General features: G+C 60.9%; 1 protein-coding gene across 4 annotated transcripts in view; it reads right to left on the bottom strand.

Moving 5' to 3' along the window:
- Positions 1 to 5,293: 5,293 nt before the first annotated feature.
- Positions 5,294 to 27,711, bottom strand: part of PACSIN1 (protein kinase C and casein kinase substrate in neurons 1) — a 53,582-nt gene continuing 31,164 nt past the window's right edge. Inside the window, exons 1-10 of one of the 4 annotated variants that reach the window (XM_056132640.1) lie at positions 17,449 to 17,525; positions 11,307 to 11,432; positions 10,382 to 10,538; positions 9,085 to 9,320; positions 8,458 to 8,613; positions 8,185 to 8,360; positions 7,555 to 7,675; positions 7,278 to 7,405; positions 6,225 to 6,412; positions 5,294 to 5,705 (exon numbers count right to left, since the gene is read on the bottom strand). In XM_056132640.1, the coding sequence (XP_055988615.1) occupies positions 5,596 to 5,705; positions 6,225 to 6,412; positions 7,278 to 7,405; positions 7,555 to 7,675; positions 8,185 to 8,360; positions 8,458 to 8,613; positions 9,085 to 9,320; positions 10,382 to 10,538; positions 11,307 to 11,369 (1,335 nt within the window). In that variant the 5' untranslated portion in view covers positions 11,370 to 11,432; positions 17,449 to 17,525 and the 3' untranslated portion in view covers positions 5,294 to 5,595. Of the gene's footprint in view, positions 5,706 to 6,224; positions 6,413 to 7,277; positions 7,406 to 7,554; positions 7,676 to 8,184; positions 8,361 to 8,457; positions 8,614 to 9,084; positions 9,321 to 10,381; positions 10,539 to 11,306; positions 11,433 to 17,252; positions 17,419 to 17,448; positions 17,526 to 27,711 lie in introns of those variants that run through there. The other 3 variants (XM_056132639.1, XM_056132638.1, XM_056132641.1) reach the window with 3 other exon arrangements.

Genomic DNA, 27,711 nt, shown 5'->3' with positions numbered 1-27,711 from the left:
GCCGAGACTCACCCACCCACCTGCCTGCCCAGGGAGAGGCCAGCAGGCAGTGGGCACTGGGCAGCGGGGCGGCTGGGAAACCCTAAGGAGCTGCTTTCCGCCTCAGGCCTGGCGACTCATGGGCCCTGTGCAAGGGGGCCGGAGGGGCCCTCCGTGTCCACTGCCCCCCCAAGGCAGGCCTGCTCTCCACTCTGCCTGTCAGACTGGAAGGGGCAGAGCTGCAGTCACCTGCCCATGGTGACTCGCCTTCCAGTGCTCTCTGCTGCCTACTTCGCATTGTGCCTGGCATGATACTAAGGGACATCTACACCACTGAATTGGGGAGCCAGGGGTGCTCCAGTTTGGATAATAAAGATGCTAAAGAATGGACGTATCCCCCTGCCATGTCTCTGCAATGGCGGAGGGGCGGTGGCTGGCTGGGCCCAGCACTCAAGGTGGCTGTGGTTGCAGGGGGTCAGAAGTGGTCAGAAGAGGCTTCCTGGAGGAGGTGGTGTTGAGCGGAGTCTAGGGACCAGAGACATAGTACAGCAGGTAGTACACTTGCCTGGCACACACTGGACTCAGGTTCCGTCTCCGGCATCCCATATGGTTCCGTGAGCATGGCCAGGTGCGACCCCAAAGGAAGGGCAAGGCTTGGTTCGCAGGGAGGTGGCTCGGAGGGACCAAGGTTGTGTGTGTGGGAGCTCCAGGCCCAGCCCCGGCCCCGGCCTGGCCCCCCACGCTACTGGGAGTGAGCCCTGAGTCCCACCGAACATGCCTGCAAGAGGTGATGGCAGAAGCTTGGGAGCGAGGTGGTGAGTCCGGAGGCCACTGAATGGATGCCCCGACCCCCCTCGCCTGGTGGAGGCTGCAAGGGCAGTGGCTGGGCTGGAGGGGGGAGGGGTTTATTACGCCCCTCCCCCCCATCCTGTTGTGCTGAGCTCGGCTTTCTGTGGGAGGTATGGGGCTGGAGACTGACAGTGCTACAGGGGCTCTTGTCTCTGTCTGGGGGTGTTGGGGCTGAGAGAGCAGGGGTGAGGGTGAAGGTGGAGGTGAGGGTGGGCTGAGCGTTGGGGTGGGGGTGAGTGCTGGGGTGGGGTTGACGGAGGGTGCAGTGACGGTGGGAATGGGGTGAGGGAGGGGGTGCTGGCTCTGCAGCCGGCAGGGTGGAAGGGAAGCTGTGAGCCCTCAGTGCCTCTTTGCCGGGGGCCAAGGACACAGTGCCCCCCCACGAGCCCGTGAGTGGGGTGCAGGTATGTGTGGGTGCCATGGGCTCCCGGGAGCCACCCGCTCTCCTTACTGGCCCCCACGGCTGCATCTGTGCTCAGGGCCCTTTCTTAGGGTCCCTCATCCTTTGTGGGGCAAAGAAACGGTTTCAGTCATAACAGCCTCAGCAGGGACCCCACCCCAGCTCTCTGCCCATCCCCCCCGCCAGTTTCCGCTTTCCAAGGACCCCACAGGAGCCGTGTGGCCGGACTGCTGAGGGTTAACGGCTGCCTGGGACAGAGCCTTCTGCCCCCAGCAATTTTATTGTCTCCAGAAGCAGGTTTGCTCCTGGCACTGAGCAAACAGCACCTTGGCATCTGTCGTGGGGATGGGGAGGAGGGTGCCTTGGCCCAGGCCCGGCCGGCTGGGCCCCTGTTGTCTGTCCGGCCCCCAGGAAGGGCGGTCTGGGCCCCTGGCCAGCACCCAGCCTGGCTCTGGGGAACTGGCTTTGTCTCTAGCCGCTGCCCTGCCCCCCCGGAGTCCCTGAAAACACCTGCTGGCAGGGGGAGGCCAGGGAGAAGGGGGACGGGCATCAGGACCTTGGAGCAGGGAGCCCGGGGGCTCCTGTGTGTCCCCGGTTGGCTGGCAGCCCACTTCCTGTCCTTTCCCAGAGCCCCTCCTCAGGGGGCTGCCCATGGAACCACTGAAAAAAGTTCTGGGTCACGAAACCTGCGGCTTCTGCTGTGGGTGAGCCTGGGGAATAAAGCAGACAGGTGCTGGGCAGTCAAGCCTCAGCTTAGCCTTTCCTGCCAGCGCTCAACAGGCCTGGCAGCCGGTGGGCGGGGCAGTGGTGCCAGACAGTGGGGTGAAGGACCATGGAGGGTCCGAGCTGATCTAGTGACAGATCTTTTGTTTTTGTGTTAAAACAAAACAAAATACAACCCAAACACCAGACCAACACCCGGTGGTGCTCAGGGCTTACTCCTGGCGGTGTAAGGAACCCGATGCTCAGGAGACCATCTGGAGTGCTGGGGATCGAACCCGGGTCAAGCCATGTGTGTAAGGCAAGTGCCCCCCCCCCCCCCGCTGTGCTATGGTTTGGTTTGTTCCGGCGCCTGCCAGGCTCTGGGGCCAGAGTGGCTCCTGAAACGTCCAGCCAGACAGGGGTGGGTGAAGCCAAGGCACTGGGTGGGGACACAGTGAACTGGTGGCAGAGTGGGAACTGGCCCTGGGACCACAGCTCCGCCTGGAAGCCGCTCACTTGGGGACTGAGACAATGGGCAGCGCCTGGGGCTCACCACAGAGGGCCCAGAGCCCAGGCCTGGCCCCCAAACCTCTCGGGGGTCCCACGCAGAAGTGCTGTAGGGGCCAGGCAGGACACCATGGGGGGGTCAGGCCCGATGTCACACCAGAGGAAGCCTGGGACTGTGGGACAAGGGGCCGCACGGGTCTTACGGCCTCCCATAGATCTTTGCTTCAAAAAATCAGGCCAGAGAGATAGCACAGCGGGAAGGGCTGACGCGGGGTTCAATACCCAGCACCCTATATGGTCCCATGATGTAGGAGTAAGCCCTGAGCACTGCTGTGTATTCCCCCGCCGCCCTCCCAATCAAAATCAACACAGAAAGTCCCCCGAGCACCGCCGCAGTGATCCCTGAGCACAAAATCAGGAATAATCACCGAGCACTGCCAGGTGTGGCCGCCAAATGAACAAACCAAATTCAACACCTCGGGAAGCTAATACAAGCTTTGCCAGCAGGAGACCCCCGGCTCCATCACGTCCCACATGGCCCCCGACATTGCAGGGGCAACCCCTGAGCCGGGAGCAGCCCTCAGCACCGCCAGGTGCGGCCCCAAAACAACAAAAACAAACCGCTTTGTGGGTGGTGCGAGTTTCCCTAGGAGGGTGTTGGGGGAAGGGCCAGGCCTTTGAGCCACGCTTGTCGCCAGGCACCAGAACCAAGAGGGGTTTGTGCTGGGGGCCCCAGAGGCACTCGTGTCCCTGCTTCGCGCAGACGAACCCGGGGAAGATCTGCGCCAGCGCCCAGTCCCGGGAAACACACGCCAGAGATGAGCGTGTGCAGCCGAGTGACACAGGCCTGGGCTTTAACCACACTCGCACACTCGCAACTGCTCTCGATATATATTTGTATTTATATGCCTTTAAATTACACAGTCATGTACAAAACAGGCGCATTGCTGAGACCACAGCACTTCTCAGAGGTTCACAAGTGTCGGACTAATGGAGTCAGGAAGCCGAGGGCGGCGAGCGAGGGCGATTCACGGGGACAAACACGCGACTCGCCGAGCCCCGCGACGGGCCCGTGCAGCATCGAGGGTGCGGGCGGGAGGCTACGGGAGGCGGGGGCACGGCCAGGGGCCCTGGCACCGCAATGACGGGGGGCCCATGCCCCTGAAGCCCAGGGACCTTCCGGGGGTGGGGGAGCCCTCCTGGGCCCCACCCAGGAGAGTCGGGGCCCAGGGCAGAGGGCTCCCAAACGGGGCCCCGGAGGTGGGTGCTTAGAGAGAACGGGGTGTCGAGTCCCTGCCCCATGGGCAGCTGAGTTCTGAGGGGGACAGGCCTGGGATGCGGTCAGGGCCATGCCCCTCCCCCGATGCCAGGCAGCCACTGGCACAGCGAGGCCGAGGCCAGGCCCCAGGTGCAGATGTGCCAGCTTCCTGGCCTCCGAGGGCACAAGGGTGCGAGCCCCCTGATTCCACACCGGCCGGAAGAGGCTGGAGGGCCTTTGGGGAGTGGGGCAGGGCTGAGGGCACCCCACTCACTGCAAGGCTCCGCAGAGCTGCAGACAGCTGGGCCCAAGGCCCAGACCCCGGAACAGTCAGTGAGGAGAGAGGGCCCACAGGCCCTGGGGTGCTGCGGCTGTACCCCACCTCCCTGGCCCGGAACCGCCAGGATACACAGCACCCACGCAGTGTGGAGACCTTGGCTGGGCTCCCCCGGCTTATGAGGGAGCTGTCGGGGGGGGGGGGGGGGCAGCCGGAGTGGGGGGGCGGGCTGGGGTGTCAGGAGGGCCCAGTTGCCAGATGATGCAATGCAGAGTGGGGCAGGGCCTACAGGCCTCGGAAAGGGGGCAGCTCCCCAGCTCCCCAGGTCCCCCAGAATCTTCAGCACGTCACCCTCCCCCTTCCCTTCCAACCCTCCCCACCGCCTCGGGGTCTTATCCTGCACTGGCCCCTTTCCCAAGCACCCCCAGTTCCTGCCTGGTGCCCACACCTGGTAAGCCAGCCCCTCTTTCTGTCTCCAAAGCTCCTCCCACCCCAAAATGTTATTTTACCGAGACCCAGGCTGGGGGGACTGTGGGGGCTGCCAGCAGGGAGGTGTAGCTGGGGGTGGGGGGTCGCAAGGGGACAGAGGGGAACAGGGAAGACAGAGTCACTCTCCTGACTTTTCACAAGGAAATAAAGTTCCTCGCTCAGCCAAAACCTGGACCGGACAGCAGGGAAGTTCCCATGGCTCTCCCTGAAACCCCGCTGGGGACCCCCACGCAGGCCAGAGAGGGGACGGAGGGGCGTGCCTGGCACTCGAGTTCGCTTTCCTGCAGGGTGATGTGCCTTGTGGGGGCTGGGGAGGGGGCGCTGGGGCAGGGGCCTCCCCGAATTGGAAGGCTGCTACTGTTGCTGGCTGTGCCCTGGGCCTGGAGACATCTGAGAGGGGTGTGGGGTCTCTGTGAGTTGCTAAGGGGGGGCGGCTCTGGGGAAGAGCTGCTCGGACAGTGGAGGGGGAAAGGGTCCAGCAGGGGGTGGCGGGTCCCTGGCTGGATGGGGAGCTGGGAGGACTGAGGCCTGCTCCTTCACCCCACGAACACCAATGCCGACCCCAGGATTCCTCGTATCCGGGGGAAGCAAGGGACCCCAGGATTCCTCTTCAGGGGAAGAGGCCCCCCCGCCCTTTTCCTCCGCCAACCCCACTCCAGTCCCGAGGGTGGGGCTAGGTGATAAAGGGGGCTCCCCAAGACAAAGTGAAAGATGACAGACCGGAAGTCCCCTTTTGGGGAGCCCCGAGGGGAGGGCCTTGGAGAGCAAGGTGGCGTGGGAAGGGCAAGCTGACTGCAACGATATCAGAAAAACAGGCCTGGAGAATGGGGCGGGGATGCGCGCTGACAGAAGGGTCCAGGAGCCGCCCCTCCCGGCTCAGGAGACACTCCGGTGGGGTCTGGAGAGCAGATGTGACGTCTGGCGGGCTAAGACCCTCACCTGCCCTGGGGCCCTGGCCTCCAGGCGGCCCTGCAAACGCTCTGTCTCTTTGTAGTTTTTGTTTTGTTCTGTTTTGACGTTTAAAAAAATAAAAGCTTGATCGGAAAATATGTCTGGAACTCTATGGCGTGGGAGGGGGCGGGAGGAGGGCGCGGTGAGGGAGAGGCGAGGGGGAGTGTGTGGGGAGCCGGGCAGCTAGATGGCCTCCACGTAGTTGGCGGGATAGAGGCCCAGCTGCCCGCTGTCCAGCCGCCCGCGGCACCAACCCTGCTCGTCCTCCTCGCCCAGCTTGGTCAGCTCGTCTCCTGGGAAGGGGACACAGAGAGGGGCTGGTTGACGGGGGCTCGGAGGGAGCAGCCCCCAGCGGTCTGGCCCCTGGAGACCGGCCCTCCTGCACACCCCGCTGACCAAGACCTCATGGCCCGGCCGCTCCTCCAGTTCATTTCAGACCCTGCGGGGACTCCCCTCACCCCGCACCCCCATCCTAGGCCTCTGCTCTGGCTGGGCACCTAACTGATGCCCACCAGCCCTGTCCCTGCTTTTCTAAGGCCCCAAGGATGTGAGCCCTAAGGACCACAGCCACTGTCCAGATGGGGCCCCGCCCCCAGCAGCAAGCCGGCAAATCGCTGCATCCCCTGCCTTCTGGCCCCGCCCCCAGCAGCAAGCCCGCAAATCGCTGCGTCCCCAGCCTTCCGGCCCCGCCCCCAGCAGCAAGCCCGCAAATCGCTGCGTCCCCGGCCTTCCGGCCCCGCCCCCTGCAGCAAGCCCGCAAATCGCTGCGTCCCCGGCCTCAGGCCCCGCCCCCCGGCCGGCCCCTCCCGTACCGGCCTTGAAGCTGAGCTCATCCTGCTCCTGGCCGTCGTAGTCGTAGAGGGCGCGGACGCGCACGCCCTTGGAGTCGTCCTCGAAGGGGTTGGAGCCCCCATTGGCCTCGTTGCCTCCGAACGGGTTCCCGCTCTCGTCGTCCGACCACTCTGTGGCATAAGTCTGGCCCCTGTCGTAGCTGCTGACGCTGAGGGAGAGGGCCCAGCTGAGGCGCCCGCCCCGCCCCTTCCCGCCCGAGCCCACGCGCCAGCTCCCACCAGGCTGGGCCGGGACACCCACGGCAGCGCTCGGGCGCAGATGGGAAGCGTCGCCTTCGTGACAGCACTCACACCCCAGCGAACGTCTGGGGATCTGAGAGAGGCAGTCCAGCCTCGTGTTCAAGAGCAGAACTTCTGGCCCAAAGCCAGCTCCCGGGCCGAGTATACGGCATATGCCTGGCGGCACAGCGCGCCAAGGTCCAGCCTGGCACTTTCCCCAAGACTGTCAGGTGTCTCCCTGGTGGCCTCTGGGGACCAATGGGGTGACCCTCCTCCACCCCCCAGGACAAAAGGAGTCAGGTTTCTGGACCAGGCCTCCTGGGCATCTGATCCTGGCCCCGAGGTTTACCATGTGCTGCGTGAGCTTAACAAGCCCCTGAGCCCCTCTGGGTTTCAGCCCCTCCATCTGTAAATGGGAATATTCACGCAGCAGCTGGAGAGTACGGGGGCGTTACCCGCGGGCATGTGGAGAGCCTGCAGCCCTGTCCAGGCCCACTGACAACGCCAAGCACAGCGCAGGTGCTGTGGGGGGATCAGCTCAGCCCGCCAGGGGAGCCCCAGGCCACCGTGATTTGAGACGGCATTTCTCAGCCCGGGACAGTACCAGGGCACGACCATGGTGAAAGTCACCTACGTGGTGGACCCAGCATGAGAATCATGGTCAGGAAGCAAGGTTGGGAGGGGCACAGTTGGAGACAGGCTGAGAAGCTCTGCTCTGGACCTTGTCTTGTAGCCTGAGCTAAAATTCAGCTGCCCCAGTGTGGGCACCCCCGCGGCCCTGGCCGGGGCACTCACCTGCCACGGTCTCCTGCCTGCGAGGTGGACTCCACCGCCCCAGCAGCGTTGCTCAGCGATGCCCCCTCGGCCTTCTTGGGAACTTTGTCCTTCTTGGCGGCAGTGTGAGGGAGGTCTGGGTTCCACTCCTGCCGAGGGGAGAGGGGGAGGCCCAGGGAGTGGTCAGGCTGGGGGCGTTGGGGGGGGGCAGTGCGGGGCTGCCCCCAGAGGCCGCCCCACTCATTCGCCCCTCCTCACTCTCCTCACTCGCCCCTTCCCCGTCCCCGCACATCTTCACCTCAAACTGGGGCCAGTTCATGGGCATGCCGGGCCCGCTGGTGCTGCGGAACCATCGGAGGTCTTCCTGGGCGTCGGCCCCCCGGATAGCCTGCTCCAGCTCGCGGTACACGTGCATGTAGCTGTGCCCAGGGAAGATGGGGGGGGGGGGGCAAACAGGTTTACCAGGCCCCTCCTCTTCCTGGAGCGCTGGGATTCAGGCGGCTCAGGTGGATGCTCTCCCCAGCAAAGTTTCCCATGGGCAGCACCCCCGGGACACCCCGAGCCACCCTTCCCCTCCCCCCACAGGGATGCAGCCGTCCACCTAGCCGATGCCTCGTGCGTCTGGCTTGGCCCTGACACCCACTGGGTTCACACCACCTCTCCCTCTTTTATTAGACGGGCAGCTGGGCCATGCCCAGTGATGCTCGGGGCTTCCTCCTGGCTCGGCACTCAGGGGCACTGCCGGCAGGGCTCAGGGGACCAGAGGGGGAGCAGAGGAGCAAACCCAACGTGGCTGCGTGCAAGGCCAGCCTGTAAGGCCGGCGCTGTCCCTCCAGTCCTGGGGCTAACCCCTCCTCCTGCCTGCCTCTTCCTGTCCTGAGCCAGCAGGGCCCGGGACACTCCACGACGCTGCCACACCACCCGCTACCTGCTGTTCTCCGCCAGGTTGAGGTGGCGTTTGATGTCCAGCAGCACCTCCTTGAGGAAGACCAGCCGCTTTTCCTCGAACTGCTGGCACTGCTCAAACACCTGCTCCATGCCCTCCATGTACTGCGGGGTGGTCTTGCCCACGTCGTCCAGCACCTTCTCGTACTTCTCCTGGGTCTGAAGGCGAGTGGGGGGAAAGGAGAAGATGAGAACCAGGCCTTGCGGCGCCCCCGCCCCCACCACCACCCCCGAGGCCCCTGGGGCCGGCCAGCACCTTCTGCACATCCTGCTTGCACTTGTCCACCTTGTCCTGCAGCTTCTTCTGCTGCTCGGGGGTCACGGACTGCTCGGACTTGCTGTTCATCTCCCGCGCCACGGCCAGCTTCTCCTCCTTGCAGGCCAGGTGGTAGGCCTTCTTGGCCGCCTCGAGCTGGGGGCCGGGCGGGGACCGGTGAGTCGGACACATCCGCGTCCTGGCTGGGCTGGGGGGCTGGAGCCCCAGCAGTGCCCACTCCCGCGGCCCCGTGGTGCCTGCCCGCTGCAGGGAGGACACCCTATCCTCCCGCCTGTCCCCTGATTTCTTTTTTCTTTGCTTTTTGGGTCACACCCGGCGATGCACAAAGGTTACTCATGGTTCATGCACTCAGGAATTACTCCTGGCGGTGCTCAGGGGACCACATGGGATGCTGGGAATCGAACCCGGGTCGGCCGCGTGCAAGGCAAACGCCCTACCCGCTGTGCTATCTCTCCAGCCCCCTGTCCCCTGATTTCTTCCTGAGAAGCTGGGCTACTTCCTATGCGCACGATCTGGGGGAGGGGAGGTTCGGAGACCTCCTCCCTCTGACCAGACCCCCTCCCTCTGGCCAGATGGCCCCTCTCCGCCACAGCTGCCCCCGGGCACCTCCTTCATCTTCTTGGCCCAGGGCTTCTGGGCCTTGCGGAAGCCGTCCTCTGCCTCCTTGGTCTCCTTGAAGCCGCCCATGATCTGCTTGTGGTAGGCATCCTTCTGCCAGTTCCGGACCTTCTCTAGGTCCTCGTTCAGCAGGTTGTTCTTCACCTCCTGGTGCAGTTCGCTCACCTTGTCTGCCTCCGTCATCATGGCCCCCCAGGCGCGCTCCAGGCTGCCATACTGTGGGCCTGAAGGACCGGCCAATGGGGGGACATCACGGGCCCTCGGTACCCCACGGACACCCCCGCCTCCCCAGGCCTCCTCGCTTGGAGGAGACCCCCTGCCTCCCACGGCGGCAGAGAGACCCTGTCCTACCCTCTGCCTAGTTCCACCCCCCCCACACACAGGAGCCCCTCAGACCACCTCCCTGAGACCCCTCCCCTGCACCTGCTCCCGTCTCCCCGCACCCCAGGCTCATAAGCCTGAGGGGGGCCGTCTGGGCACCAGGCCCACAGAAGGGGCTCCTGAAACGGGGGCTGGATGTAGCAGGGCCAGGTGGTGAGGGAGGCGCGAGGCCTCTGCGGCCAGCTGGTCTTGTCATTTGTTCTGTGTTCTGGGCCCTGGGCCAGGCTCCATGCCGGGCAGAATGGGCACAGCCCCGGCCCTGGGACTGGGAGGCGAGTGACAAAGAAAACCAGCAACTCAGACATAGAGACCCCCAGCTGGAACTGCTGTACTGGCAGGCACCAAAGCCTTCCCTCTAGGAATCTGACGGCAAAGGGCCCGCGAGAGGTTGGGTTGGATCCTGGAACCCACGTCCTGGAGGGAAATCTACATAGTGCCCCTATCTGGCCTGGAGTCCGGCTGAGTTCCGGGCACAGAAACAAAGGTTCTCCTTCTCAGGTGCTTACATGAAGACTTTGGGGGTAAAGGGTCGCATTTAAAGGGTTTTGAAAAATATGCCCATAGAGTGAGAAAATAAAAGGTGAGGTATTACCTCCTAAGTGAAAGGATCAAGTTTCTCTGGACTATTCATGCAGCTTTTCTGTTTAAATTATTTCAGAAGAAAAAGGTGATGGTTTGCTTTCGTTTGGTTTGGGGGCCACACCCGGCTGTGCTCAAAGGCTACTTCTGGGGCTGTGCTCAACCAAAAATGGTACCGAGTTTTGTACAACAGGGACAGCAAGGCCTGGTTTGGGGCGGGAGAGGGACAGGTGTGCAGGTGTGGGGCCAGCGGCAGCAAAGGCCCTGGGTAGGATGCAGTCAGAGGGGTCAGGCGGGCTGGGCACAGCATGAGTAAAGGGGTCACCTTTCTCGATGAGCTGGCGCCAGCGCTTGGCCCAGTCGGTGAGCTGCTGGGCGTAGGCCTTCTCGATCTTGGCGCGCTCCTGCACGCAGCTCATCAGGTCATTGCAGAGGCGGTGGCCGTCATCGATGCGCTTCACCGTCCGCTTGTAGTTCCCCACCTGGGGGCCAAGCAGGTGAGACGAGTTCGCGCGGGCTCCCAGCCTCCCCGCAGCCCGTGCGCCCTGCCCTCCGCGTCCTGCAGGGGGCGCCCGCGCCCGCGCACCCGCCTCGCCTCCCCGACAGCCCCGCCCGCCTCAGGGGCCTCCCGCCGTGCCCGCCGCACCCGGCAGGGGGCGCCCGCGCGCCTATGGCTTCTCCCCCACCTCCCCGCCCCCGCCCCGCGCCCCTTTCCAGCATCCCACCCCCGAGGTCTCTAGAGCCCCTCGCCCCTTTTTACACATGATTTCCCTGTTGCTTCGAAATGCGAAAGCGCTTCCCTAATTGGCCCTGGGCTGGGATGAATTATGCATGTGCTCCCGGTATTTATACAGACACATACGCGCCAGTGGAGCTGCGGCGTCTTGACACAATATTAGGCTTTGTCGACGTCTCATTAAACACATATTAATTTGGCGTTGGCAGTTTACGTTTGGGGGCTCAGGAGCCGATGGAAAAACATTGCTCTGCCTCTTAAATCCTCCTGCCTTGTCCTCCGTCCCGCCCCCCTCCAAGTGCTGGCAGTCCTTGAAACACCCCTTATTTCTCCGCTCCCCTGTCCAAGGCAGAGGGCAGTGGCGGGCAGCAGTGGAAGTGCAGGGGGACCCTCCCGGGGCCTTATGGGGATGAGGGGCGCAAGCTCAGGGGCAGACATCTCCCCCACTCCCGAGAGCAAGGCCTGAGCCCCAGCTGGCTGGGGCCAGGGCTGGCCTTTGGGGGTCACAGCTCACCTCCCAGAAGCTGTCTGTGGTTTCCTCTGCAGCCAGCGAGGCCTCATCGTAGGAGCCGGACATGGCGTGGCCGTGACGGGGTGGACAGCGGCGGTGCGGTGGTCAGCGGGCCGGGCTGCTCATGCGCTGCCGGGCAGAAGAGAGACCCCAGAGATGAGAGGAGTGTCCCCGTGCACCCCATCTTAGAGCTGGAGTCCCAACTTGGTGTGGGGGTGCGGGATCCCCCATACTGGGATGAGGACTTCCTGCCCCGGACTCACCATCCAGTGACCCCGAGACCCCCTGTCCCCCAGAACCACACAATCCCCTGAGCACTGAGCTGGGAGTAACCCCTGAGTACTGCCAGGTGTGGGCTCAAAATCAAAAACCATTAAAAGCATTTTGCTTTTTAGCTTGGAGGAGTTTGTGTGTGTTTGGGGAGTGGGGGGCAGCATGTGGTGACATCTGGGTCCTTGCGTAGGGAACACACCTGGCGGTGCGTGAACCATATGTGATACAGGGATTTGAACTAGGATCAGGGTCTAGGCCACCTGCAAAACAAGCATGTTACTGAACCTCGTGCTATCTCTCTAGCTCTGGAGAAGCCTCCATGGAAGGAAGAGGAAGAAGGAAGAAGGAAGCCCCCGCCAGAGCCCCCAAGGGCCCTTGAAGCCACAAAGGGCTGGGCCCCAGGGCTGAGACAGTACAGGGTGAGGCCCTTGCCTTGCAGGCAGTTTTCTCCAGCTTGACCCCCCAGTCCCAGACGTGGTACCCCAGCACCGCCAGGAGTGACCCCTGAGTACAGATCCAGGGGTAAGACCTGAGCACGGTTAGCCCAACCCTCCCCCCTCAAAAAGAAAACAAAACAAAACATTGGATTCTTTGGTTTATTTTGGAAATGAAGATCACAGGGCTGAAGGCAGAGGGGCCATAACTTGGCAAAGACTAAAGGGGGAAACTGGGCCCTGCTGTCCATTAGCGAGTAGGTGACCCCAGGAGGTGACCAGATCCCCTTCCCGCTGTCAACGCTGAAGGCTGGAAAAGACCCAGATGCTGCCGTTTTCAGGGGCTCAGGGGCTGGGTAGGGAAAGTAGGGAGTCATAGAATGTTCTAGTCTGGAGGAGACCCTCCGAGTCATGTCATTAAGCAGAAGAGCAGAAGACTGATTTGGAGGTTTGTGCTTGGGGGTAGAGTGATAGCACAGTGGGGAGGGCATTTGCTTTGCCTGAGGCCAACCCGGGTTGATCCCTGGCATCCCATATGGTCCCCAGAGCACCATCAGGAATGATCCCTGAGCGCAGAGCCAGGAGTCAGCCCTGAGCACTGCTGGGTGTGACCCCTCTCCTCAAAAAAAGAAAAATCTCAGGATCTGCTGATGACTTGGGTGTGTGTGTGAGAGGTGGGGGCAGAGAGGAGGGCTCCCTCTCCCTTCCTGCCCTGTCCCATGGAACCTGCCCCTAATCCATTATTATTCCCCTAAGTCCAGTGTTTGAAACTTAATCTATTTTGTGGAGAGCAACACCAGATACTGGGGCTCACTCCTGGCTCTGTGCTCAGAGCTGACTCCTCGCTCTGTGCTCAGGGATCACTCCTGACTCTATGCTCAGGGCTGACTCCTGGCTCTCTGCTCAGGGATCACTCCTGACAGTGCTCAGAGGAACATCTGGGGTGCTGGGGACTGAACCTGGGTCGGCCACAAGCAAAGCAAGTGCCTCACCCACTGTGCTATCTGTCTGGCCCCAGATTCTGTGCTTTCCCTACAACCTCCCTGCGCCTGGCCCCCTCCTTCCACAGGAACCTCTTGCCTACTCCCCCCACAGCAGCCTGTGGGAAACGGGTCAGATCCAAACCAGACCTCACTGCTACCCTCCTCAGCATCATCCCATAGCTCCCAACTTCCTCCATGTTCAAGTTCTTTCCTTCCAGGAGGCTCCTCAAGTCCAGCTGGTCCAGCCCTCACCCTCTGTCCTCCCTCCTGCTCCAGCTCTACTTTCTCCCTGTCCTGACCTCAGGGTCTTTGCACCTACTAGAGAGCTTCCCCCATAGATTTCCAGATCTGCTCAGATGTCTCCCTTTCTTCAACACACACGCCCTTTCCCACCCTGCGCCCCTTCCTTCTCCCTCTGCCTGTGTCTGAGGGGCTGTAAGGGCCCCCACTCAGTGGCCCCCCCAGCGGGCCCTACCCATCGGTCCTCCCCAGGGGGCCCTCCCCAGCAATTCCCTGTCCTCCTCTCCCACTTCTATTCAGTCGATTCTGTCTGCGTGGTTCTCCGCTGTGTTCCCAGCACCCAGAGCAGTGCCTGGCACAGCTTGTGTGAGACATTTTTGTTGAATGAGTGAAGCAATGCCAAGGACCTTCTGGAACATTCATCCATTAAAGAGCAAAAACACCAAATTCCCAACCCATCCCAGTGCCAAACACAGTCACCTGCACACAGCAGGTGCCCACTAGACGTAGAGAGAAAGTAGAGATCCTGGGGCCAGTGACAGCTCTCAGAGTGAGTTTGTAGGGCCGGGGTATTGCCTTGCATGCGGCCCACCCTGAGTTCAATCCCCAGCACCCCATATGGCCCCCTGAGCACTGCCAGGGTGAGTCCTGAGTGCTGAGCCAGGAGTGAGCCCTGAGCACAGCTGGGTGTGGCCCGAAAACAGAACCAAAAGGTAATGCATGGGGGCTGGAGCGATAGCACAGCGGGTAGGGTGTTTGACTTGCACGTGGCTGGCCCGGGTTCGATTCCCAGCATCTCATATGGTCTCCTGAGCACCGCCAGGAGTAATTCCTGAGTGCATGAGCCAAGAGTAACCCCTGAGCATCGCCGGGTGTCACCCAAAAAGCAAAAGGTGATGTGAGCCCAAGCCAGACCCGCAGAAACGCAGCCCCCCCTCCCAGTCCCCGGGCCTGGCTTCTTGTGCCCACCCCGGCCTTCTGGGCACACATGGCGAAACAGAGGGGGGGCACCAGTTCCTCCTTCCTGGCGCCCTGGACACCCCACAGGTCTGAAACGGCACAGACATGGGGTACAATAGTGGGGGTCTGCGTGCACCCGGCTGTGTGACCCTCACACCTCGCCGGCCAGGCCGGGCCGTGACTTCTCTGTGGTCACACAGCTGGGAGGGACGGTCAGGCCCTATTCCAGGGGTGAGTCCTTCCCCTGAGTCCCCGCGGGGGCCAGTCCAGAGCCAGCACCTGGGAGGGTCACCCCAGTCCTCTTGGCCCTGGGGTCACGGAACTCTGCTCCGGGGAAGCCGGAACTGCCTCCTGTGGTACAGGATGGGGCCGAGACCACCCCAGACATCCAGCAGCTGTGCCCCGGCACCTCCCACGACGGGCGGACAGAGGGGGCCGGGGGAGCTGCGAGGGGCTTCTGTCCCCAGCCGCCAGCGACACACATCACCTCACCTTCTCTCCCTTGTCTCCTCTCCCCCAAGAACCCTGCTGCCCCTCCAGGAAGCCTTCCCTGAATGGCCCCGCACTCTCCCACCTCGCTCCTGCCCTAGTAAGACCAAAGATGACCTGCTCACCCCAGGAAGCACTAAACAAGTGTAGCGAAGCTGGGCTCAAACCCGGGCCAGTCAGGCTGGTGTTCAGAAGGAGGGCCCAGGGACACGGCGAGGGGACCCGCAGGACCACCCCACAGTGCTCAGGAGTGTCCAGACCATCCCAACGAGGCTCGGGATGGAGCCTGGGTCATTTCACACTCACATGTGCCCTGATCCCTGTCAATCTCAGGGAGCCCGGGGTGTGCAGCTGGGGTACAGCACCCTCTTTCCATACGGCCCCCAACTCTGCTCAGCAAGGAGGGCCCTTCTCAGCAGCCCTGGGCGTGCACACAGGCACACACACTGGTACACACATGCACACACAGGCAAACACACAGACATCCACACATGCACACGCAACACATAACGGCATACACACATACACACACAGACACACACACAGGTACACACGCAGACACACATACATAGGTACACACATGCACACACAGGAATCCACACAGACATCCACACACAACACACATTGGCACACATACACACAGACACAGACGCACGCACCGGTACACACACAGACACACGCACACACAACACACACACGCATCCACACAAGCACACAAAACACATACCAGCACACACATACACACACAGACACATACATAGGTACACACACAGGTACACACATACATATACACAGATGCACACACACATGCACACAAAACACACACCGGCACACACATACATATACACAGGCACACACATATACACATACACACAGGCACACACACATACAGGTACACACACAGACATATACACAGGTAAACATACACACAGAGATGCACACAGACACACACACACATGCACACAGATACACACACACTCTCTCTCTCCCAGGCTGGGCAGAGGTGCCCTGCTCCAGTGGCCCCCTCCATCCTATCTGGCCAGCAGGACACGGGCGCTGGCCCACACACCTTGAGCACTGGCCCCCGGGCCCGCAGAGACAGCGGGCAGGACTGCTGGAGGACCCCTGGGTGGAATGACAGCTCCACCCACAGCTCTGGGAGCCCTGGCAGGCGGGACAGGAGCGGCCCTGCCCCCGGGAACAGCCTGGTGGGCAGACACGAGAGCAGGGAGGGCCAGGGGACGAGCAGGTGCCAGGCCCAGCTCCGCGCAGATGGACACCGCAGGGAGGGGACAGGCAGGACGAGCAAGGAGCTTCTAGCCCAGAGCTGGGGGGGGGGGGGGGGGCGGGGATGCCCAGGCAGAGCTGGGGGCAGAGAGCAAAGCACGGCCAGTGCCTAGGACCCCGGTGGCACCTGACTCCTGCGTGGAGGAGGGACAGAACAGAGGGAGGAGGCCACTGGGGGAGGTCCGGAGGGAGGAGGCAACCCCAGGGCCTTGAAGGACAGACTTGGGGTCATGACGGGGGTCAGGGCAGAGCCAGGGGCCTGCAGTGGGGGGGACACCATGGGGGTGCATTTAGTGGAGACCTAACTCCCAGGGCAGTTTGGAGTCTGGGGGGTCCCCTCACTTCCCCAGAGGTCCTGGGGGGCCAGACCTCCCTCCAGCCCCAGTTCCCACGGGGCCCAGGCCTCTGGGTATCTGGGGACCCTCGGCTCCCTCAGCAGGGGGAGGGAACCCACCCCGGGAGAGGGTGGGTGCGGGACGATGGGAAATGTGCTCCAGGAAGCACATCTGGGGGGGCTCACTGCCAGAGTCTGGGGGCAACGGGAGGAAGGAGGGAGACCTACAGGGAGAAGTGGGAGAGAAAAGGGGGGCCCGCTCGGTGAGGAGGGCAGGAAGGGGATGCGCCAGGCCTGGGCCTGCACCCACCCAGACCACGGGCGCCACATGGGGGGTGCCCAGCCCGGGGAGGCCGCGGCCGGGCTCCAGGGAGATGCGAACCCCGTGGGGCCCGGGGCCTTTGCAGTGACAGCGGCGGAGGTGATGGGGGGCCAGGCCGGCTGGGACAGGTGGGGGCCTGCGGGGGTGGGGGGGACAGGGGCCTGTCACCCGCTAGGTCTGAACCCCAAGGAGAGCCGGGAGCCGACGCTGTGGGTGCGACCACGTGAGCAGAAGAGACCTGGGGTCTCTGCATAGATTCCCCACCCCGACCCCCACAGTGGGCAGCCCCGGGAGGTGCCGGGAGAGAAGGGCCCCCCGGGGCCCCGCAGCACTCACGAGCAGGGCCCCCCCTCCACCCGCGCCCCCGAACCCCGCAGCGGCCCAGTTCCTGGGGGCCCCACCCCCACCGGCGCGGCTCCCCGCCGGCCTGTCCCCGGCCGTGCCGCAGAGGGACGGAGAGGAGGGGCGGCCGGTCCCCGCGGCCGGCGGGATGCGCGGGCGGCCCCGGGGGGTCGGGGGAGGCCGAGACGGACGCCCCTCCCGGCCCGGCCGCCCCCCGCCCACCCCGAGCCCCGCGGCGGGGTCCGGCCCCCGCCCCGGGGTCCCCGCGGCCGGCGGGCAGCCTACCTGGGCCCGCGAGGGCGCCGCGCCAGGGGCAGGTGGGCGCGCGGCCCCCGCTGGGCCCGGCCCGGGCGCTCCGGGTCCTGGTCCGTGGCGGGGGGCGGCGGGGGGCTCGGTGCCCCGGGGTCCCCTCCGCCGCGGGAAGCCGCCGCGCCAGCGCCGCCGCAGCCGCTGCCGCCCCTCCCCCTCCCCCGCCACCCACCTCCTGCTGCTGGTTTCCATGGCAACCGGGCAAAGCTGCGCCGCCGCCGGCCCCGCGCCGCGGACCCCGGGGCGGCCCGCACCCCGCGCGCCCCGCCGTCAGCGCCCGCGCCCGCGCCCCGCGCCCTCCCCGCGCGCCGTCCCGCCCTCCCCGCCCCCAGCACCCTCCGCCGGGCCGCGCGTGTCCGGTCACCGCTCGGGCTAAGGCCGGTGCTCCAGGCAGGCTGGGCGCGCAGGGGCCGCCACCGCGCCCGATCCACAGGCCGGCCGCGGGAGGCGCCCAGCCGGACACTGCTGGCCCCCGGCGGCTCCCCGGCCCTGTGACTCCGGCCTCGGCGGCCACCCCCGCCCAGCTCACATGCATTCGGGCGCTCGGAAAGTTCCAGTCCATCCTTCCTTCTTCCTTCCTTCCTTCCTTCCTTCCTTCCTTCCTTCCTTCCTTCCTTCCTTCCTTCCTCCCTCCCTTCCTTCCTCCCTCCCTTCCTTTCTCCATCCTTCCTTCCTTCTTCCCTTCCTTCCTTCCTTTTCTTTCTCCTTCCATCCTTCCTTCCCTCTCCTTTCCTTCCATCTTCCCTTCCTTCCTTCCTCCCTCTTTCCCCCTTACCTCCTCCCTCTTTTCCTTTTTCTTTCCTTCCTCCCTCCTTCCCTTCCTTCCTTCCTCTTTCCTCCTTCCTTCCTCTCCTTCCCTCCTCTCCTTTCTTCCTCCCTCCCTCTTTCCTCCCTATTACCTTCCTTTCCTTTCTCCTTCCTTCCTCCCTCCCTTCTCCCATCCCTTCCTCCCTCCCTCCCTCCTTTCCTTCCTCCCTTCCTCCTATTTTGGGGCCACACCCAGCTATCCTCAGGGCTTATTCCCAGCTCTGTGCTCAGGGGCCACTCCTATCAGCGCTCTGGGGTGCCGGGGATGGGACCCAGGCAGGCGCCTTTCCTGCCGTGTTCTTTCTCCCCATCCAGAGCACCCACAGTGTCTTTGCGCCCCACGGGGTGCTGGTCCGCATCTCCCCGCACAAGTACACACACAGCCGCGCCCGGAGTGTGAGCCCACAGCCCTCTCTAAGCCATGCACACCCCCTGTCCTCAGCTCCAGCACCACACACGAACCCTTGGAACACCCAGTCACAGCCTGACCTGCAGCGCCCCCCGCCCCGCCCCGCCCATCCCTCGCCCGGCAGCATCAGCGGGTCTCAGGGAGGCGTCAAGAGTGCCGCAGTGGGGGACAGGGGAGGTAAGGAGGTGACGCGGGGCTGGCACGCCTGTGCCTTCTGAGGATCAGACACTGGGGGGGGTGCAGGCGGGCCCTCATTTTCCCCTCCCTTCTGCAAGTCTCTGCCTAGCCCGCCCTAGGTCCCACCTAGAGCCTGTCACCCCCCCCCCACCCGGGGGCGGAAGGAGGCTGATGCTGACCCCCCCCCCCCCCAGGGTGCTGGCCAGTCCTGATGCTTGGTCTTGCGACAGAACAGAGCGCAATGAGCTTCAACAGCTCTCCACCTCCGCATCCCACCCCTGCACCCCGCCCCACAGCAGGAACACCCCATTGCGGGGGGGCGGGGGGGGGGCATGGCAGGACTGCCCCCTCAGACTTGGCGTCTCTGCACGTCAGAGAGACACTTGGCCGGGTCCCTGCAGTCTTGAGCCCCTGGAAGTTCTCAGGGACCCCCACAGAGCCTGGGGAGGGCAGATGGAACCAGAAGGAAGCAAAAGTACATTTAAAATGAAGCAAAAAAAAAAATAGATGTTAGGAACAGTGTCTTCCATGGTGCTTCTTGGGGGGCGGGAGCACACCCAGAGGGACTGAGGGGCTACCCCCAGCTGTGCTCAGGGGTCGCTGCTGCCAGCACTGGGGATCGAACCCGGGCCTCCCGCACTCAGAGCCTGAGCGCCCGCCCACTGAGTTCCCTCGGCCCGCCTCTTCCGGTCCGGCTCCCGCCTGCCCGTTAAATCAGAAGCGCAGTCAGGGGCACAGGTGTTGCGGGGGAGCACTGGGTGGACCGGCAGGGACTTCCCATTCACCCCACAGCCGGCCACTTGGGGGCGCCACCGCGTGGGCCTGGCCTGGGCCACGGTTCCGGGCTGCTGCCCACAGACACAGTCACGGTCTCCTGGTCGGTGCAAAAGTGGCCGCCCGGAACAGGGAGCGCGCCTGGATCACAGGGCGGGCCGTGTCCTCCCTCCGCTGACGGGAATATTCTCATTATAACGCTCTTTTTGGGTTTGCTCCCGGGTTTGACCTTCCCCCAGCGCGGTCTGTGCTCTCTGGCCTGTGCTTTTCCTCTCTGCCTCTGTGCAAATCATGTATTATGTATTTCTTCTCCTCTTTTTCACTGGTGCACAGGTGTTCCGGTCCTACGCTGCTGAGATGGTGGGTCTCGTGGGCCCTGCTCTCCTGTCCTGGCAGCCATCACGGTCCTGGCTGGTCCAATCTGGAGCCCAAGGCTATGAGACAGTGCGCCAGGCAATGCCTGGACTGGGTCTGGGCCCCACTGCCTGCCCAGTCTTCCCCAGCCCTGCACTTACTACTTCCCGAAGGCTGCCTGGGGGCTGAGGACAAGGCTCAAAGATGCTGGAGTGTGTGGTTTGTGAGCAGGGACCGGGTTCGATCCCTGGCTCTGCATGGTCTCAGTATTCATGGGAGATCCCCGAGCACTTTGTCAGGGAAGCCCCACTGATCACCACAGGGTATGAAAGAAGGAAGGAAGAGAGGAGGAGGTAGGCAGGGAGGGGGAAGGGAGGGAGGGAGGAAGGAAAGAAGGAAGGAAGGGGGGAGGTAGAGAGGGAGGGAGGGAGGGAGGGAGGGAGGGAGGGAGGGAGAAAGGAGTGGGAAGGAGAGAGGGAGAAAATAAAAGGAAGGGAGGTAAGGGAGAGAGAATTTGATTAAAACACAGTAATAGTTACCCAATTTTTTCCTTCCTTCCTTCCTTCCTTCCTTCCTTCTTCTTCCTCTCTTTCTTCCCTCCCTCCCTCCCTCCCTCCCTCCCTCCCTTCCTTTTCTTTTTTGTGTGTTTTGGACCACACCCACAGGTGCTCAGGGATCACTCCTGGTGGGGCCTAGGCGACCTTATGGAGTCCTGGGAGGGTCCAACCCAGGTCAGCTATGTGCAAAGCAAGCCCCCAGCTACCAGTTTCTAGAAGTTTCACAGTGAAGTGACCTGCCTTACATCAAAAGCAGGACAGGATCATATGGGAAGTGCCCCTCAAACAACAGCACAAATGAACGAGGACCCGCAAAGGACAGGCCACTTCCTGCCTGGCCATCCCGGGCCCCAAGACCGCCCCTAGGGTCAGGCCATGAGGGTGGGGAGCAGGAGGACCCCAGCTGGGGTGGGGAAGGATTGAGTTCCCTGGTGTGGTAAGCGGAGCCCCAGCCCACCTGCCGGCCCCCTGCCCAGATCATCTTTCCCCTGTGGAGTCCGCACCATCCAGGGAACGACCCCCTGTCAGCTGACCCAGCCCATCTGCTGCCCGCAGACCCCTGAGCAGTGACCCCTCTGTCAGGCCTGCCACCAGCTCAGAGGCCGTCCACCCCCACCCCCATCTGCTGTTGAGAGGATCCCCGTCACCCATCTGGAATGTTCTATACTCCCGCTGGCAGATTCCTGATAGGCCCAGGGACTTCCCCCCTAACTGCCCCCACACCCCCTTCTTGCCCCGTCATGGTCCAGACCCCCAGGCAGGGCCAGTCTACAGAAGAGGGTCCCCCCTGGGTCATGAACCAGCAGCCCTTGGGTCCTCCACTTCTTTTTGTTGTTGTTGCTGTTTTTTGGGGGTCACACCTAGCAATGCTCAGGGCTCCCTTCTGGCAGGCTCAGGGGACCAAATGGGGTGCCAGGGACCAAACTCAGGTTGGCTGCACACGAGGCCCACGCCCTGCCCACTGTACTGCTGCTCCAGCCCCCGGGGGGCCCCCACTTCTCTCCTGGACTCCCCCCTAAGTCACAGCAGCGTTCCCTACCTCCTCGGGAGCCCGGGGCCGATGCCACCAGCCCCGCTGGCACCAGGGCACAGGCAATCAGCCCTCATCAGCGCTGTTTTGCATCTCATTTGCTTAATGTGGTCATGACTATCAAATAGGCAGAATGCTCCCCCCCTCTGTCCGCTTGCAGGGATTGGCAGTGGGGAATGAATGAGGGGGCCTTCTCCTGGGGTCTGCACGGAGACAGAGTGCCTAGGGAACAGGGCGTCAAGAGGGACAGGCAGTGTCCTGGCCACCCAGGGGAGGGCGGACACCCTCCCGACCAGCTGTTCACCATGAACCATTTCATAGGTGTGGGAACCCTGGCTGGGGCAGGGACGGTCCCCGAGGCCAGGACCCCCAGCTAGGGCATCCCCCTGGGGGTTGCTAGGAAGAGATGCGGGATCTCAGGGTCAAAGCAATTCAGAGTTATTCACGGTTAAGATGAAGCCGGTGTCTGGCTGAGCCGTGTCTGACCGCGGGCCCTGCTGGGGTCTGATGTTCAACCAGTTTCCTAAGCACCGACTGCACGTGGCCTTGCTCTAGGACCCCAGGGATGAGCATGGGCACAAGGTTACCTCAAGGTCTTTCATGTGGAGGAGGGGAACTTCAGACACTGGAAATTGCAGTGCTCAGAGCTAGCTAGACCATGAACGGGGGGTGGAGAAAGAGAGGACAAGGGGCACACAGAGCCCCTCTGAGGGGATGACATTCCGGCAGGTATCTCCATAGCGGGGCACGAGGGGGACAACGTGAGGATTGGGGGGCAGAGGGAACAAAGGCAAAGTCCTGAAGTTGGGGCATGCTGGGCACACGAAGGGACCACGAGCCTAGTTGATGGGTGACCAGGTGAGTGGGTATATGACGGTAGTCGCAGGGAGAAAGTGTAAGGGGGGGAAACTGAGGAAGGCAGGTCTCTCTGGGAGGCTGGAGGCTGTGAGAGGGGACTGCACTATATTCTGAGGCGGAGGGAAAGTCTTTCTGACACCCGGGAAGAAATCTAGTTTTTATTTTCCAAAGATCATTGCAGGGCAGATAGCACACTGCGTAGGGCATTCGCCTTGCCTGTGGTCTACCCAGGCCCCACCTCCAGGCACCCCAGACGGTTCCCCAAGCATGCTAGGAGTGACCCCTGAACACCATGGGGTGTGGCCCCCAAACAAACAAACAAAGATCCTTGTGGTTTTTATCTAGAAAAGTAACTGGAAGGGGCAAGGCTGAAACATGAAAACCAGGAGTTTTTGCCATATTAATTCCCAACAGAAATGAGTGCCCAGTTGCGGCCAGAAAGATAGTACAGTGGGGAGGGTGTTTGCCTTCCACACAGCCGACCCAGGTGCGATCTCTGGCATCCCCCAAGAACCTCCAAGAGTAATTCCTGAGTGCTGAGCCAGGAGTAACCCCTGAGCATCACCAGGTATGATCCAAAAACATAAGCAAAAATGAGTGTCCACAGCCACTAAAAACAGATGTCCAAGAACATTTGTTCTGAGTTGCAAATTCAATCCAAAATGGCCCTGTCCAGAACAGCTCCAAAGTTCACATGCCCATCCACAGCAGGGCTGATCAAGAGCATTCCAACTGGTTTATGGCACATGGTTGAAGTCATTTGCTTTTTCACTGCCGTACAGAATTCCAGAATGCAAATTTCACTGTAAGGCATATAACAGAGTTATTCTTGTCACTGAATACTAACTGAACAGCAATGAAAATGACCTAACTACACATAACCACATGGAAAAATCTCAAAGTCTATACTCAATGAGAGAAGTCAAGCGGCCCGAAAGACAGCACAGTGGGTAGGGAGCTTGCCTTGCACAGACGACCGGGGTTCGATCCCTGACACCCCATATGGTCCCCTGAGTCTTGAGGGCAGAGCCAGGAGTAACCTCTGAGCACTGTTGAGTGTGGCCCAAAAAAACAAAAAAGAAAAAGAAAAGAAAAAAAGACATTTTCTTGAGGTTGGAATGATAGCACAGCAGGTAGGGTGTTTGCTTTGCATGTGGCAATTGGGTTCGATTCTCGGCACCCCATACGGTGCTCCTTAATTGCCAGAACTGATCCCTGAGTGCGGAGCCAGAAAGAAGCCCTGAGCACCTTTAGATGTGGCCCAGAAAGAAGAAAAAAAAACATTTGTAGTTGTGTTGACTGAGGGTAACACTCTTGGTTGTGGAACTTCTCTGCCTGTCCACCATAACTCAGCTCCCCAGAATCAAGTGACCAATGGCGTGTCACTCTTCGTGATTCTATAGTTTGCCCAGGTCCTGCCAAGTAGTTCTCTTCCACGCGGCCACAGCCCGGCAGAAGGGTCTGACCAACCTCTTCATCCACTTAACAGCTCCTCACGGCTGAGCCAACTTACGGGGGGCAAGAGGCTCAACAGGACCAGCCCCAGGGACTCTGGCCACCATAAGTCACAAGGTCCAGCCCAGAATCAAGCGGGTGGGGGTGGGGGTCCTTCCTGTCATTGAAATTGGAAGGCCGAGCGTTGTGTCGGTGGACAAACTCCTTAGCCCCTCTCCTGTTTCCTTGTGGGTCCTCCCAAGGTCAGTAATGAGGGGCAGCATGCTCGGGATGGAGGCGAGGGGCAAGGAGGATCGGCTGAGGGGCCAGAGTGATGAAACAGTGGGGAGGGCGTTTGCCTTGCACGTGCCAGACCCGGGTTCGATTCCCAGCATCCCATATGGTCCCCTGAGCACCACCAGGAGTGATCCCTGAGAGCAGAGCCAGGAGCAACCCCTGAGCACTGCCAAGTGTGACCCAAAAAGAAAAAAAAAAACCCACCAGGTTGGCCATGTGTAAAGTAAATGCCCTACCCACTGTGCGATCACTCTGGCCCAATATTCATTTTGGCTCCAAGCCTTCAGCAGAGCTTTTTGAGTGTATCTGACATTTTGCCTACCTGATAACTTACCCATCTGCTGGTGTCAGTATTCTGCAGTACAAAGTGTGTAGAATTGATCTTTACGTCTTAGACCCAATAATCTGATTTTCTTTTTTTTTGGGGGGGGGAGGGTCCGGAAGGGGGTGTTCGAGCCATACCTGGTGCTACTCAGGACTTCTTCCTGACTCTGTGGGATCATTACTGATGGTGCTCAAGGAACATACATGGTGCCAAGGATTAACCCCAAGTTATCCACTTGCAAGGCAATCACCTTCCTTAATTGTACTATCTCTCCAGCCCCAATAATCGGATTCTCTTACATCTTTCCTCTACAAATGTCTCCCTTACTTTGAGAAGTACCTCAGACAGTATTTTTAACTTTTTGGTTTGTTTTAGGGCCACACCCAGCAGTGCTCAAGGCTTACTCCTGGCTCTGTGCTCATGGATTCCTCCTGGCAGGCTCAGTGGACCATAGGGGGTGCTGGGGATTAAACCCAGGCTGGGGCCGGAGCGATAGCACAGTGCATAGGGCGTTTGCCTTGCCTGCCACTGACCCTGGTTCAATCCCTGGCTTCCCATATGGTCCCCTGAGCACTGCCAGGAGTAATTCCTGAGTGCAGAGCCAGGAGTAACCCCTGAGCATCACCAAGTGCAACCCAAAAAGGGAAAAAAAAAAACAGGTTGGCCCTCTGCAAACGCTCTACCCACTGTCCTATCACTCTGGCCCAATATCTTCATTTTGGCTTCAACGCTTAAACCTTATTTCAGAAAACTCCCCGAGTAAGCTGAGATGATCACATTTGCTTGTATTTCAGCTCTCTTGATGTGCTCCCTTCCTCCCTGAAAGCCCAAGATTTCTTTCATCACTTCCTTTCTGTTTTTAGAATAGCCTTGAGTCATTCTTTCGGGGTAAGTCAGCAAACAACAAATTCTCCTGGTTTTCCTTCCTCTGAGATTGTTTTGCTATCTCCCGTGGCCCCGGAGGATCTATGCACTGAATCCCGTGCTCCGGGATGATGAGTCTTTTCTCCTGCCGTCTGGTCCCCGCAGATGCCGATGAGAGATCTGCTGTCGGGGCTGTTTGTCTCTCGGAAGCGAGCTGCCATTTCTCTCTCTGCTCGCAAGACCTTCCCGTTGTTTTCGTTTCTGAGTGTTAGATGATGCGGTAGCAGGCAGTGGATTTTTGGTTTGGAGGTCGCTACGCTTTTCAAAGCCGTAGATTTATTTATGTCTTTTGTTGAATTTGGAATATTTTCCAGCTGCTGCCTCTCTCTTCTCCCCGAGGGCTCTAACACTCTGACTGCTGGGCCGTTTTCCTTTGCCGGCAGATTCTCGAGACCCTTCCCGTTTGCTGCTCCGATCATGTCCGTGGTTCTGTCTTCTTTCCTGTCATCTCCATTCTGCGATCGTGCCCGTCCAGTGAGCTTCTCGGGGGCCAAGCTCGGCTTCCACAAGGCCGTGAGGGCTACACCAGAGTGTGAATCTGCCAGAGAAGTCTGGTGCGGAGCAGACGAGCACCAGGCTCAGTCTGTGGTGGGGCCGAAAATTGGCTCTTTCCTGCTGCTCCTGACACACGGCCTTGGAAGGGGCCCCCGCCTTGTCCCACGTGTCCTGTCCGGATGCCACAGACACAGGGGTGGTCCTGGCAGACACCGGGCCACAGCCTGGGACGTGACATTCCAGCCAGGGGCCTCGCACAGTTCATGCCCCACGGTGGCTGTTGGTTTGCTCCCCTCACACGAGGGGGTCAGACCTGGTTTGCACCCTCTCACCTCTGCACCCCTCCCCTCCCCTCTGCACCCCTGAGAGAGCCCTCACGGATCTCTTCACCCAAAGAGCCCCATGTTTTGAAGGAATTTTTTTTTCCTTTTTGGGTCACAACTGGCAATGCACAGGGATCACTCCTGGCTCTGCACTCAGGAATTACTCCTGGCAGTGCTCGGGGGATCAAATGGGATGCTGGGAATTGAACCTGGGTCGATCGCGTGCAAGGCAAATGCCCTATCCGCTGTGCTACTGTTCCAGCCCAATGAAACGTTGTTTTTTTTTGTCCACCAAACTGCCGGTGCTAAGCGATTTTTCTAACTTGGAAAGCAAATGCCTCCTCAGTTCACTGATGAGGGATGCACACACCACACCACCCCCAGCACTCCAGGCTCAGTGGAGACCTCTTCACCCCCCGCAACCCACACAGGGTTCTGCAGGGCTGGAATAGACCGGGCTGTCTCTGCTTGGAAAGTATTCGGGCCACTTACAACTATTCACAAAATTCAAAGATAACAAAGCAGGGCAGGGGTGGAGCTCAGTGGCCGAGCACCGGCCTTGAATGCATGAGGCCCCCGGTGTGCCCTGAGAGCCCCGGCATTGCAGAAATATTCAGTGGGGCCAGAGCGATAATCCAGCAGCCAGGGCGCTTGCCTTGCACACAGCCAGCCCTGGTTCGATCCCTGGCATCCTGCATGGTTCCTCAAGCACCACCAGGAGTGATTCCTGAGTGTGGAACCAGGAGTAATCCCTGAGTAACTGTGTGGCCAATAATAACAATCACTGTATCACTGTCATCCCGTTGTTAATAGATTTGCTCAAGCGGGCACTAGTAATGTCTCCATTCGTCCCAGCCCTGAGATTTAGCAGCTGCTCCTTACTCGTCCTTCCCGATGCTGCCGTATTGGAGGCTCTTTCAGGGTCAGGGGAATGAGACCCATTATTGGTACTGTTTTCGGATATCAAATACGCCATGGGGAGTTTGCCAGGCTCTGCCGTGCGGGCGGGATACTCTCAATAGCTTGCCGGGCTCTCCGAGAGGTATATATTTATATATTTCCCTCCATGATTTGTTGCCTACTGTCTGAACCCCATCAAACACGGTGTGGTCATTATGGAAAATGGGTAGGGAGTGTCTTACGATGTGTCACACAATAATGATGATAATAATAATAATAATAAAGCGTCCCCTTTCCCTCTGGCGGGGCCCCTTCAGTAGAGATGAACTGCATATTTTTAAGTCAGACAGACCCATGAGCACCATTAGATGTGGCCCAGAGGGTCACATGTAGCTCTCACTACGCCCAGTGCCTCTCAGGCCACATATTCCCCAGAGCCGTGAAAAACTTCGGGTGGAGGAACCCTAAAATAGCACTGTCCAGGGGCCGGAGCAATAGCACAGCTGCGAGGGCATTTGCCTTGAATGCAACTAACCCAGTTCAATCCCCAGCATCCCATGTGGATCCCCAAGCACCGCCTGGAGTGATCCCTGAGCTCTGAGCCTGGAGTACCCCTGAGTATCGCTAGGTATGATCCAAAAGACAAAACAAAAAAACCAACAAAATAAAGTAGCACAGTCCATCACAGTAATTACAAGCGCCCTTTGGCTCTGTTTATTTTGTTTGGGGGTCACACCCGACAGTGAGCAGGGGAACTCCTAGCTCTGTGCT

The sequence above is a fragment of the Sorex fumeus genome, unplaced genomic scaffold, assembly GCF_029834395.1.
Source record: "Sorex fumeus unplaced genomic scaffold, SorFum_2.1 ptg000094l, whole genome shotgun sequence".
NCBI classification, from domain to species: Eukaryota; Metazoa; Chordata; class Mammalia; order Eulipotyphla; family Soricidae; genus Sorex; species Sorex fumeus.
The sequence above is the reverse complement of the archived record's forward strand: the minus strand, read 5'-3'. Positions and strand labels throughout refer to the sequence as shown.